The sequence below is a fragment of the Anabrus simplex genome, chromosome 1, assembly GCF_040414725.1.
Source record: "Anabrus simplex isolate iqAnaSimp1 chromosome 1, ASM4041472v1, whole genome shotgun sequence".
NCBI classification, from domain to species: domain Eukaryota; kingdom Metazoa; phylum Arthropoda; class Insecta; order Orthoptera; family Tettigoniidae; genus Anabrus; species Anabrus simplex.
The window spans coordinates 316,343,395-316,356,190 of record NC_090265.1 but is presented as its reverse complement, the minus strand read 5'-3'; the positions used below and the strand labels follow the sequence as shown (position 1 = coordinate 316,356,190).

Here is a 12,796-nt window from a genome sequence, read left to right as displayed (position 1 = left end):
TCATAGGGCCTTACCGAGTTTTGTTCTACATGTCGTGAAGCTCAAAACGAGCTTTGTCTCGTCCTTGTATGGCAAATTGAATATTTTGCCTATATTAGCCTATGTTAATGTGCTAAAAGGCCTAAATCTAGGGAATGGAAAGGGATGTTAAATTTTCTTGTAGATGGGGTTCCCTGTGGTGTCCTAGAAGTTGAGTATACAAAATTTGGTTCAAATTGGTGGAACGGTATGGATTTATATAAGGTACAGACAGACAGACATTCTGCTTTATATATATCAATTCCTAAAAAATTATGCTAACATAACAAGGTACCACATTTATTTAATGAACATGAAAAAGAAACTAAGACATATTTCACACTCTGAACATGTCAGTACACAAACTGAATAGGTACTAGTACTTGATTTTTTCACAGTATTTTTATTCATCACTGTTCCTGCAGTTCCCTTACAGTAGACTGTTCCGGCCTAGCTATGGCTAGACCACCTAGTTACTCGCTACCACTTTAGGATAGATAGCAGCACCCTTCAGCACCCAGCCGGAAGTGGTGTGGATGGAAGGGGATGAGAGACTGTCATGCTTGGGTGCCTCGTGCGAGAGGACACGAGAACATGCTATGGGCTTTACGTCGCACCGACACAGATAGGTCTTACGGCGACGATGGGATAGGAAAGGCCTAGGAGTTGGAAGGAAGCGGCCGTGGCCTTAAGTAAGGTACAGCCCCAGCATTTGCCTGGTGTGAAAATGGGAAACCACGGAAAACCATCTTCAGGGCTGCCGATAGTGGGATTCGAACCTACTATCTCCCGGATGCAAGCTCACAGCCGCGCGCCTCTACGCGCACGGCCAACTCGCCCGGTACGAGAACATGTGACTGACTGTTATCGAGGGCATCTGCCCATCAATACTCAGTATTATGTATTTATAATGTGTTATATAAGTGTCTTAAATGTAATAAATGTTAGTAATTAATCAAGTGAGTGAGTTTACGTTCAAAACATGGTCCAATTACCGGGCCGGATTATCTACACCACGAGGACCTCGTGAAAGCAGCGTGGCGTGTAGTATGGACGACTAGTAGTTTCTACAGTAACATGGAAATACTTGGAAGTTCACTTCAATGACATCATCTGGCAGTCCCAGGTTCGATGTTCCAGCACCAGAGGTAAACTAAACTGAAGGCAGGTCAGTACTATTCATTTAAGGCTCTCCTTTTCTCCTTGTTATTATCGTCTTACCCCCTCCATCATGGAATCTTCAACAAGGCAAAAGCTTCTTAAGCAGAGGTCGCGATTTAAAGCGCAACTTACCCGCTCGGAAACATTCGTTGAAAATTTCATCGCTCAACAGCATTCGAATTCGCATGAAATTAAACTGCGATACGAAGACATGAGTGCATTAATGTCGAAGTTTGATGACGTGCAGTCAGAATTAGAATTAGGAGACGTTGAAAACGAGCAAGCTCATGATCAGGTGCGTGCCGAATTCGAAGCCAAATACTACAAGGTAAAGGGCGAAATGAGTAAAATAATAGCGAGCCTTGAAGAGTCATCACGCGACACGGTAGATTCAGGAAGAACTCAGGTCAGCAGTGTCGCGAGTTTAAAGTTACCGGCTATTAACATTCCACATTTCGATGGAAAATACGAAAACTGGCTCTCATTCGCAGACAGTTTTCAAGTTATGATTCATAACAACAATAATCTGCCAAGTGTCCAGAAATTTCACTACTTAGCATCTGTTCTCAAGGGCCCAGCCAGCCAATTAATTCAAAATTTACCCATCACAGAGGCAAATTATGAGGTAGCGTGGAAAATGTTGAAGGACAGATTTGAGAACAAGAAACTAATAGCAGCTACTCATGTTAAGGCACTCTTAACTTTAAAATCAGTCACCAGTGAAACAGCCACAGAACTGTTAAGGTACTCTAACACTTTTTAATAATAGTCATTTGAATGCACTCAAGGCCCTAGAACTTAACATTCCATTGCATGAAGTTATTTTGACTCAACTGTATGCTCAAGGACTTGATGCTTGTACTAGACGAGACTGGGAATTATCACAAGCAGACACTCGGGTTCCATCACTTGATGACTTGCTGTCATTTGTTGAGCATAAACGGCAAGCTCTGGAGAACTTCCCTAGCTCACAGCACACTGCACCATCGCACAGACAACAAGCTGACAGAAATAAGCCTAAACCTCAAGGGGATACTCAACCACGTTACACTTACACCACTACCAGTCTCATAAAGTGTCCCTGCTGTCATGGTAATCACCCGGTATTTAAATGTGAAGAGTTTGCAGCTCTGAGTGTGGAAGATAGACAAAGAAGGGTTAAAGAAATGGACTTATGTTTTAACTGTTTGCGTACACAGCATTCTGCCAAACAGTGCAAATCACGTGGTTGTAAATTATGTAGTAGGAAGCATCACACCTCATTACATAATCCATCAGGTAGAGAGGGAGGTACAGCCCATCAAACTGCATCCAACTCCCCTCACACATACTGCAATACAAGAGACCCTGTAGGGGTTCTGCTGTCCACTTCCATGGTCAAGGTACTAGATTCTAGGGGGCAAATGCAGGTCTGCCGGGCACTTCTTGACAGTGGCAGCCAGGTTAATCTTTGCACTGAAAGTCTAGCACAGCGATTAGGCCTTAAGAAAATGAAGAATCCCATACCAATCAGCGGCATAAATGATTCCATTTCTCAATCAAGGTACAGTGTTCAGTTAGAATTGCAATCCACTGTAAGTAACTTCACTGTGAGTATGACTTGCTCTGTCTTTCCACGTATCACAGGTAACATGCCCAGTAGTTACATTCAGCATGAGCATTGGAACTTGCCCACTGATTTGAAGCTCGCTGACCCCAAGTTCTTCCAGCCAGGTGACATTGAATTGTTAATAGGCGCAGAACATTTCTTTTCATTACTGAAACCTCGGCGCAGAACTCGATCACCAGATTATCCTATCCTTCAAGACACTGAACTAGGATGGATTATTGCTGGACACTACCATCGTAGGGAAGAGAAAAATCCTACTCTAACTACATGTTTCTTGAAGTCAGAGGACAGGTTAGACACCTAACTACAACGGTTCTGGGAAGTAGAAGAGCTTACATCATGAGTCATGACAAGAGAAGAGAGAGCCACAGAAAAACATTTTACAGAGAATACTACTAGGGATGCTACAGGTAGATTCATAGTTCGCTTACCCCTCAAGCAGAAACCTGAGGTTCTGGGAAACTCCTTCAATCATGCCATGTCAAGACTAACTCAATTAGAACGGCGTTTCAGCAGGCAGCCCTCACTTAAGCACGAGTACTCTAACTTTCTTCACGAGTATGAGGCGATGGGGCATATGGTTAAGGTGGATAAATCTACTCAGTCAGGGAATGAAGATGGAAGCTATTATCTACCCCATCATCCAGTTTTTAAGCTTAGTAGCTCGACTACCAAAACTAGGGTAGTATTTGATGCATCTTCTAAAACTTCTAACAACATTTCATTGAATGACATATTAATGGTTGGAACGACAATACAACAGGATCTTTACTCTATCATTCTAAGATTCAGAATGCATACCTTTGCCTTCACCGCAGATATTGCTAAAATGTATCGGCAAGTCATGGTTCATGCAGATGATAGGAAACTTCAGCGGATTATCTGGAGGGAATCACCTAGGGACCCACCCTCTCACTATGAACTGACAACTGTAACATATGGTACAGCATCAGCACCCTTCCTAGCTACCAGATGCCTGCAGCAACTTGCTGAAGATGAAGAATCAAGGTTCCCCAGAGCAGCACAAGTTGTTCGCAGAGATTTTTATGTTGATGATTTGTTAAGCGGCTGTGACGATATCCAGGATGCTCTTCAGTTGCAGTCTGAAATTATTAATTTACTAGAGAGTGGAGGATTTCACCTCAGAAAATGGTGTTCAAACCACCCAGCATTACTAGAAGCAGTTTCAGAAGAGGACAGGGAAACCCAGCTGCCTTTAAGTCTTGATGAAGGCACTAGTGTGAAATCTTTAGGCCTATTATGGCATCCAGTCACTGATCATTTTCTCATTTGTGGCAATCTGTATTCAGACAGTCCCTATCATGCTGACTCTCATGTAACTAAACGAAAGGTCTTATCTGTTATTGCATCAATATTTGATCCACTTGGGTTGGTCAGCCCTTTGGTAATTTCTTACAAGGTTTTTATGCAGAAACTTTGGCTAGTCAATCTGAACTGGGATGACAGACTACCATCTCAACTAGTCAGAGAATGGGAAGAACTTCACTTTAAGCCACAGGCAGTAAGAGAATTTTATATTGAGCGGTTAGTCACATGTAAGGGACCCCCTGTTGATATACAAATTCATGGTTTTTCTGATGCTTCAGAACAAGCTTATGGAGCTTGTCTTTATGTACGGTCTGTCGACAAAGGGGGACAGACCTGTGTCAGATTATTATGTTCTAAATCCAGAGTAGCACCGGTGAAGAAACTGACACTACCAAGACTTGAACTGTGTGGAGCGCTACTACTTGCCCGACTACTCCACAAGACCCTTCCAGCTTTGTCTCTGCCAGTCAGCAAGCTGTACCTGTGGACAGACTCCACCATTGTATTAGCCTGGATCGCATCTCCTGCTACTCGCTGGAAAACATTTGTGGCCAACCGAGTCTCTTCAATTCAAGAATACACTCACAAGGCTGAATGGAAACATGTTCCTACCAGTTGTAATCCAGCAGATTTAATATCCAGAGGTGTTGCTCCAGAACAACTACGAGGTATGAACCTGTGGTGGCACGGACCATCCTGGTTAACTGAGCCCACTGAATCATGGCCAGACACAAACTCAGCCCATGCAGAAGAGGAACTACCTGAGTCACGAAGCACACTTCCTGTAGTTATGTTGATAGGTACAAACTGGGATGAACTTATGCTGAAGTACTCGTCACTGTCCCGACTGACTCGAGTTACTGCATATTGTTGGCGATTTATTCACAATAGTGCCAATCCTCAAGACAAGAGGTTAGGGATAAGTACACAAGAGCTGCAGATGGCCTTGCACTCCTGTATCAAAATTGCACAACAAGTGTGTTACGCTCAAGAGATAGCCAGTCTCAACTCTTAAGTGTTGCATTTCAAGGAAGAGTAAAATTGCAGATTTACATCCTTTCTTAGATGATAAGGGAATGCTAAGGGTAGGAGGAAGACTAATAAATTCAAAACTACCTTATGACACTAAGCACCAGCTTATCCTTCCTCTCCAGCATGCTCTCACAAACCTTGTTGTGATGGCAGAACACATTAGGCTTTTACATGCAGGTGCTCAATTAGTAATTGCATCATTAAGAGAAAGATTCTGGATTCCCACGGCTAGGGCAGTTGTTCGAAGAGTCATCCACAAGTGCCTGACCTGTTTTAGATTCAAGGCGTCAACAGGTGAACAGCTGATGGGACAGCTCCCAGTTACCAGAGTGCAACAGAGTCGCCTATTTCTTAATGTAGGAACTGATTATGCTGGTCCTTTCTTCGTCAAGAGGGGAAATGTAAGAAGCAAACAGACAACGAAGAGCTACATTGCATTGTTCATCTGTCTGGCTACCAAGGCTCTTCACCTGGAGGTGGTGGGTGATCTCTCTACTGATGCCTTTATGGCAGCCCTGAGGAGATTCATAGCTCGACGTGGGAAATGCTCCATCATCTATAGTGATAATGGGACTAATTTCATTGGTGCCAATAGAAGAATGCAGGATCTCCAAAAACTCTTCCTTTCAACCAGCTTTTGTGAAGAGATAAGGAATTCATTAGCGATGGAAGGCATCACGTGGCACTTCATACCTCCCAGCTCTCCACATTTTGGCGGACTGTGGGAAGCAGCTGTTAAGTCCATGAAGTACCACTTGAGAAGAGTTGTGGGTAATGCGCTACTGACATTTGAGGAGCTATGTACCCTTACTGCACAGATAGAAGCCTGTCTTAATTCTCGCCCCTATCTGCCTTATCTAATGACCCCAGTGACCTTAATTATTTATCACCTGCTCACTTCCTAATTGGTGCCCCCCTTACAACCATTCCTGAGCCTGACATTACTGACCTGCCCATCAACAGATTGTCTCGATGGCAGCGTATCCAGTCAATGCAGCAGCAGTTGTGGAAGAGGTGGTCTGCCGATTACCTGAACTCACTACAGCAGAGGCAAAAATGGACCTGTCCCAAGGAGAACCTAGCTACTGGAACAGTTGTTCTTCTGAAGGAGGACAATCTTCCTCCTCTCTGTTGGAAGTTGGCTGTGGTAGAGACTGTTCACCCTGGGAAGGATGGACTTGCACGAGTGGCTACCATCAGGACAACCAGTGGTCTTTTTAAACGACCTGTTAACAAGTTAATTCCATTACCTATTGAAAACTAAACAGGATCGTTGTGGTTAAAACATCATGTGTTTCATGTGAATATTTTTTCTTGTTCATTTCAGAGTGTAATTATGGTGTTGTGTGTGCGTGATTTGAACTGAGAACTTATAGTGTGCTTAATTCATATTGCATAATAATGGATGAGGACACAGTCAACCTACTTAGTACCTTCTGTTAACAGTGTGTAAATATTTTGTTGCTTGTGTTTCTGTTTTGCCTATGTTTATATGTATATTTTGTTGAATGATCAACTCATTTTGGTTACTGTACATGAACTCTGTATGTCAGTGCCTGTGTGATATTTGAACTGAGCTCTCATGAGGGCATATCAGGCAATTTAATTCGGTTGAATCATGGTGATTCAACGGTGAGGAGCATGTTCCGGCCTAGCTATGGCTAGACCACCTAGTTACTCGCTACCACTTTAGGATAGATAGCAGCACCCTTCAGCACCCAGCCGGAAGTGGTGTGGATGGAAGGGGATGAGAGACTGTCATGCTTGGGTGCCTCGTGCGAGAGGACACGAGAACATGTGACTGACTGTTATCGAGGGCATCTGCCCATCAATACTCAGTATTATGTATTTATAATGTGTTATATAAGTGTCTTAAATGTAATAAATGTTAGTAATTAATCAAGTGAGTGAGTTTACGTTCAAAACAGTAGACAATTAGCACTATTTCTAAGTTTTCCATGGAAAAGTTATAGCACATACCACAAAAATTTAACTTACAATATGAGAAAGAGCATTGTAAATCAACTGAAGAAGCATGACAATATTTTATATTTGGTATGAGACAAACTGGCACTTCAATTCCACCTTCATTGTTCTTTGTCATTTAAACATTACTGGCAGCAATTAATGTCGTCAGTCCAATGTTTTCTGCTGCTCCATGCCCAACTTATCTTTCAGTATTTTTCCAGCAGTTTTTGATGGTTTTATAGTCAACATTATGCAGTGCAAGGTATACACACAACCTATTCTGAATACTTGCAAATCAAAGGACGAACTAGTTTCTGGTAGAGGAAATGTGATGTTGCTATTTGGTGATAACTGGTATTTAAGATTGAATGAGGGTGTTTCAGCCTATTGTGTTGCTCATTGTTGGGCTTCCTGATGGTGGGAAATGAAAGGGTTTGTTATGCATCTTTGAATGGAAGCAGTACAAGCTGTTAAGAAAAATAGTAGACATGCAAAGGTATAATACAAGTATTTTAAAAAAAAAATAAAAATATGCTCTAACATCAAAATAGATATTTTAGAATCTTTAAACCATCTTTATTTAGACCTAATTGTCCATGACAATCTAAATACTTAACTCAAGCATGTTTATGATAAAAAGGAATAGCTTTTTTGCCAAAATTTTGCTGTCTAGTAATAAGGTGAACATTTTACATTCAATTAACAGAGACCAAACAGCATAATCTTAGACTTACTCTAGACAGAATATGACAGGCAGTTTCTGCTGACTGAACAGAGCTATCAGTCTTGAATATGACAAATTTAAGGTGTTTTGCATGATACTTGATGATGTGATCAATCAGTCCTCTTGGTGTGGGCTGAAGATCAGACCTGTAAAAATAATAATGAAAAGGTCAGATTAATAATAATGTTTTGGTTTAACAAATAATCTGGTTTACAGAAAACAATGTCCACTAACAAAAACAACAAAAAAAATTGCCCAAGAGGAGATAAAGGACACAGCTCACAGATCCCTTGGTAATCTCTATCTGTGAGCCCTGTACTTTACAGACTGTATCAGGTAAATGTGGTCTACAGGAAACGTCCTCATCTCAAGAGCTCTGTTAGCTGTTTGGAACTAGTCAGTTGCTCTGAAAAATGAGGCTAGCCACTGTGTAATGATGACAGAGTGAAAACGGTGGGAACTAATACATCATCATCATCATCATCATTTCCCTTTATCCAGCTGTAGCCGGGTAGGGGCAAATATGGTTCCTCTCCACTTTCTTCGGTCTTTCCACCACTCCTCCTCCAACACTGTGTCCCAGTCCAGGTTTCTTTCTATAATGCTGCGTTGGATGGTATCCTTCCATCTCAATCGTCGTCGTCCACGGCCTCTCCTTCCTTGGATTTGCATTTCCATCACCTTTTTTGGCATTCTTTCGTCGCTCATTCGCTTTATGTGCCCAAACCATCTTAGTCGGCTCTTCTCTATTCTATCATTCATTTTTTCCACTCCAATTTCTTCCCGGTTTTTCTCATTCCTTATTTTGTCTCTTCTACTCTTCTGTATCATACTCCTCAAGAATTTCATTTCGGCTACCTGTATTCGACTCTCATCCTTCTTTGTCATTGTCCAAGTTTCTGCTCCGTAAGTTGTTATGGGTACGTAATACATCTTGTACATAGTATCCTTTGCTTCCATTGGCACATCTTTGTCCCATAACATATTTCTTACACTTTGTCATTGTCCAAGTTTCTGCTCCGTAAGTTGTTATGGGTACGTAATACATCTTGTACATAGTATCCTTTGCTTCCATTGGCACATCTTTGTCCCATAACATATTTCTTACACTATGATAGAAACAACTTCCAGCTTGAATCCTTTTACTAATCTCAGTATCCAGTCGAGCATTCTCCATTAATTCACTCCCCAGGTATTTAAACATTTCCACTACTTCCAGGGGCTTGTCTGCAAGTCTAATCTGACCTTTCCCTTCTTTCTCCCCTCTAGTCATAACAAGAGTTTTACTCTTTTCTACACTTATTTTCAATCCACATTCTTCAATCTTCCCATTCACCACACTCAACTGTTCTTGAACCTTCCTGTCGTCTTCTCCCCAAATCACAATATCATCTGCAAATAACATCATGTTCATTTCTCTTCCTCCATATGCTGCTTTTGCTGTTCTCATGATGTCATCCATTACTATTGTAAACAGGATTGGTGATAGAACACTTCCCTGTCTCAGCCCACTAGTTATTTTGAACCAACTTGTCCTGCCAACTTGTGTTTGCACGCAACTACAACATCCTTATACAATGCCATGATCATTTTTATTAATCCCTGTCCAATTCCTTTTTGCACCAGACTGTCCCAAACTTTCGTCCTAGGGACACTGTCATATGCCTTTTCAATATCAATGAATGTCATCACCATATCATTCCCATACTCCCAATGCTTTTCCATTAGTTGTCTCATAATGAAAATGGGTTCTATTGTTGACCTTCCACTTCTGAAACCAAACTGATTTTCCTGTATCTGCTTCTCAATCCTCAACCTTATTCTACTTTCCAGTATCCTTTCCATTATCTTAGCAACATGGGATATTAGAGTAATTCCCCTGTAGTTCTTCAAAACTTTCTTATCACCTTTCTTGAAAATTGGTATGATTATTCCTTTTTGCCAATCCTCAGGGACCTCCTTATTCTCCCAGACATTCCTGAGAACCCGATATGTCCACTGCAGGCCTACAGCTCCAGCTGCCTTTATCATCTCCACTGAAATTTCATCTATTCCAGCAGTTTTTCCATTTTTCATCTTTCTTACTGCCATTTCAATTTCATTCATTGTAATTTCTTTATCTATTTCTTCGTCAACTAATTGCCTTTCCTGGTCGTCCATTGAATGACTGTCATCCGATCTTATGTTCAGCAGCTTCTGAAAATACTCTCTCCATCTATTTCTTATTTCTTCTGGCTTTGTTAAAATTATGCCACCTTCATCCTTCACAAATCTGGTGTTTACTTGATCTCTCTTTTTGTTTCTTAAGATACCATACAGTAATTTCTTGCTGCCCTGCATATCATCTCTCAATGTCTGTGTGAATAAGGCCCAGCTTTTCCTCTTTTCTTCCTCCACTACTTTCTTGGCCAAATTCTTTGCCTCCACATATTTTCTTCTACTTTCTTCAGTCTTAGATGTTTTCCATGCTTTCCATGCCATTTTCTTTTCCTTCACTTTAATCTTTACCCTATCATTCCACCAGTGTGTTTCTTTGTCTTTCACATTTCCTGATGTTCTACCACACACCTTTTCTGCATATCCAACCAGTGCTTCCTTAAATCTTTTCCATTCCTCTTCAACATTCCCCACCTCTGTCCTGGGTACCAAGGGTATTATTTCCCTTTGAAATTCTTCTTGTATGCTTTTCTCCTTCAACTTCCATACTTTAATTCTTTTCTCTCTTCTTAATTGGGGTTTTTCAATCTTTCCAACTTTCAATTTTCCTATCACAACTCTATGGTCTCCACCAAAGGCTTCTTCAGGCATGGCTGTTACATCTACAAGGTTCTTCCGGTGTTCTTTCTCTATGATTATATAATCAATCATGGTCTTTGTTCGTCTGTCTCCCCAGCCATACCTTGTAATCTTCTGACTGTTCTTCTTCCTAAACCACGTGTTTCCAACAATCATTTGATTCCTCATACAAAAATCCACCAACAACTCACCTTCTGGATTTACATTTCCATATCCAAAGGGCCCTACAACATCTTCCTTTCCTTGTCTTTCCATTCCAACTTGTGAATTTAGATCTCCCATCAATAGTACTTCCTTATCTTCTATCTGTCTCTCCACTTCCTCCAAGAAGTCCTCTAGATGTTCATCTATGCAACCAGTTTGTGGGGCATACAACTGAAATAGATCTTTCACGCCATTTTCAAACTGGAGTCTCATCATCATCATCCTATCACTGACGTACTTTGTATATTCCAGATATTCTTGGATTTCTCTTCTAAGTATGATGGCCACTCCATTTTTTGCTTCAGGTCCTCCGCTGTAATACAGCCTGTATCCTTCTCTCAGAGGGATCTCCCCTGTACCCCTCTTCTTGGTCTCGCACAGTCCAAGTATGGCTATATCTTTTTCTATCATGAAGTCAACCAGTTCTCCTGTCTTTCCCGTCAGTGTCAGTACATTAACTGTTGCAATTTTGATGTAGTTTGGTGCTGGTTGCCCATTTTTCACAGTTCCCCCAGCACCTGAAGAGCTGCGCGTCGCTTTTAGCAGGGGACGCCCTAATCTTTTCCGAGGCACCATATCTGCTTTGTCCATATAGGCTATTGTTACGATGGGCTCGCCACACCCAAAGGCATTTTATACCTACTGCCAGGTTCAAAATTAGGCCGCCCCTAACATGGAGACAGACGCCTTTCGTAGCCACTCCTCTGGAGTACAGACGCTACGGGTATGCCCCTTCCGCCATCTCCGCCGTACCGAAGTCCACCTTCTCCGCCGTAGATGCCGTTGAGGTCTTCACTCGTAACCCTGAGCTGGGACCCATACCAGATGTTACACACCGGGTCAGTGTGCTCTGGGACTCACATAGGCAGGGGTGCCACTCCCTGGGTAGGGCTGCCTCCAAAGAGGGTCCCTACCTGCTACTAATACAGTACCTACATAATGAAATGTATTATAGATCCAATAATAATAATAATAATAATAATAATAATAATAATAATAATAATAATAATAATGCAGTGAATAAATTTGAAGGTAGCCTACTCCATAATTTACTGCCATATGGTATATATTATGTACCGTATTTAAAATATGATCATACTCAGCCATGCCAAGAACTACTGCTTTTTATGTCCATTGCTCTGGCCTCACGCTCTGTCGCTAGCTATAATAGTGTGCTAAATCTATGATGGCTCGGTCAGTCCTTGGTGATACAGAGGTTCCTTTTGCTCTAACATTTTTTTGTCAGTCTTGATCAATACAATTACATTCTGAATTTACTGTATTGTTTTTGCATTTGAAGCATTCAGAAATTTATTATTAAAATTTGTTGTGCCCAGTCGGTAATGTGAGACACACACAGTGACTCTACCTGGTCCACTGACGTACCCATTGCTTGCTTCTCTGTTTTCTATCAACTGTGATAAACATACACTATCGCTGCCTTGCCCAAGTACAATCATATTTTGAATATGTATATACCTATATACTCAACAGCTCTGTTAGCTGCTTAGAGCCACTCAGTTGCTCTGAAGAAAGAGGTTAACGACTATGAAACTATGTCAGAGCAGAAGGAAATGGAATAGAATAAGACAGTGTAGAAATGTTGGGAACTAATAATTGTTTTATAGAGTATTACATTCAAAGAGCTGCGTGTCATGAACACACTACAGTATAATAACAGTAACAAAATAGTGTAGTGAAAAATGTAAGGGCACTCCATAATTTATGGTCGTATACATGGTGTCCCAAAAAAATATACTCTTCGACTGTCAATAACTCCAACAGGATAGTGCATCTCCCCACCACCATAATGAATTATAGGCATACCTCGACACAACTTTTCCAGAAAGATGGATTGGACAAAGAGCAGTGTCGAATATCCCCCACATCTTCCTGACTTGATGCCCATAGTTTTCCTCTTATGAGGGTACGACAAAGATAAGGTTTATGTCACA

At 41.4% G+C, this 12,796-nt stretch overlaps 1 protein-coding gene across 2 annotated transcripts in view; it reads right to left on the bottom strand.

Annotated features, from left to right (window-relative positions):
- Positions 1–12,796, bottom strand: part of LOC136856739 (F-box/LRR-repeat protein 3) — a 233,562-nt gene that overhangs the window by 34,399 nt on the left and 186,367 nt on the right. For both annotated transcript variants that reach the window (XM_067134819.2, XM_067134820.2), the window contains exon 7: positions 7,852–7,987. In XM_067134819.2, coding sequence (XP_066990920.2) covers positions 7,852–7,987 — 136 coding nt within the window. The remainder of the gene's footprint in view (positions 1–7,851; positions 7,988–12,796) is intronic.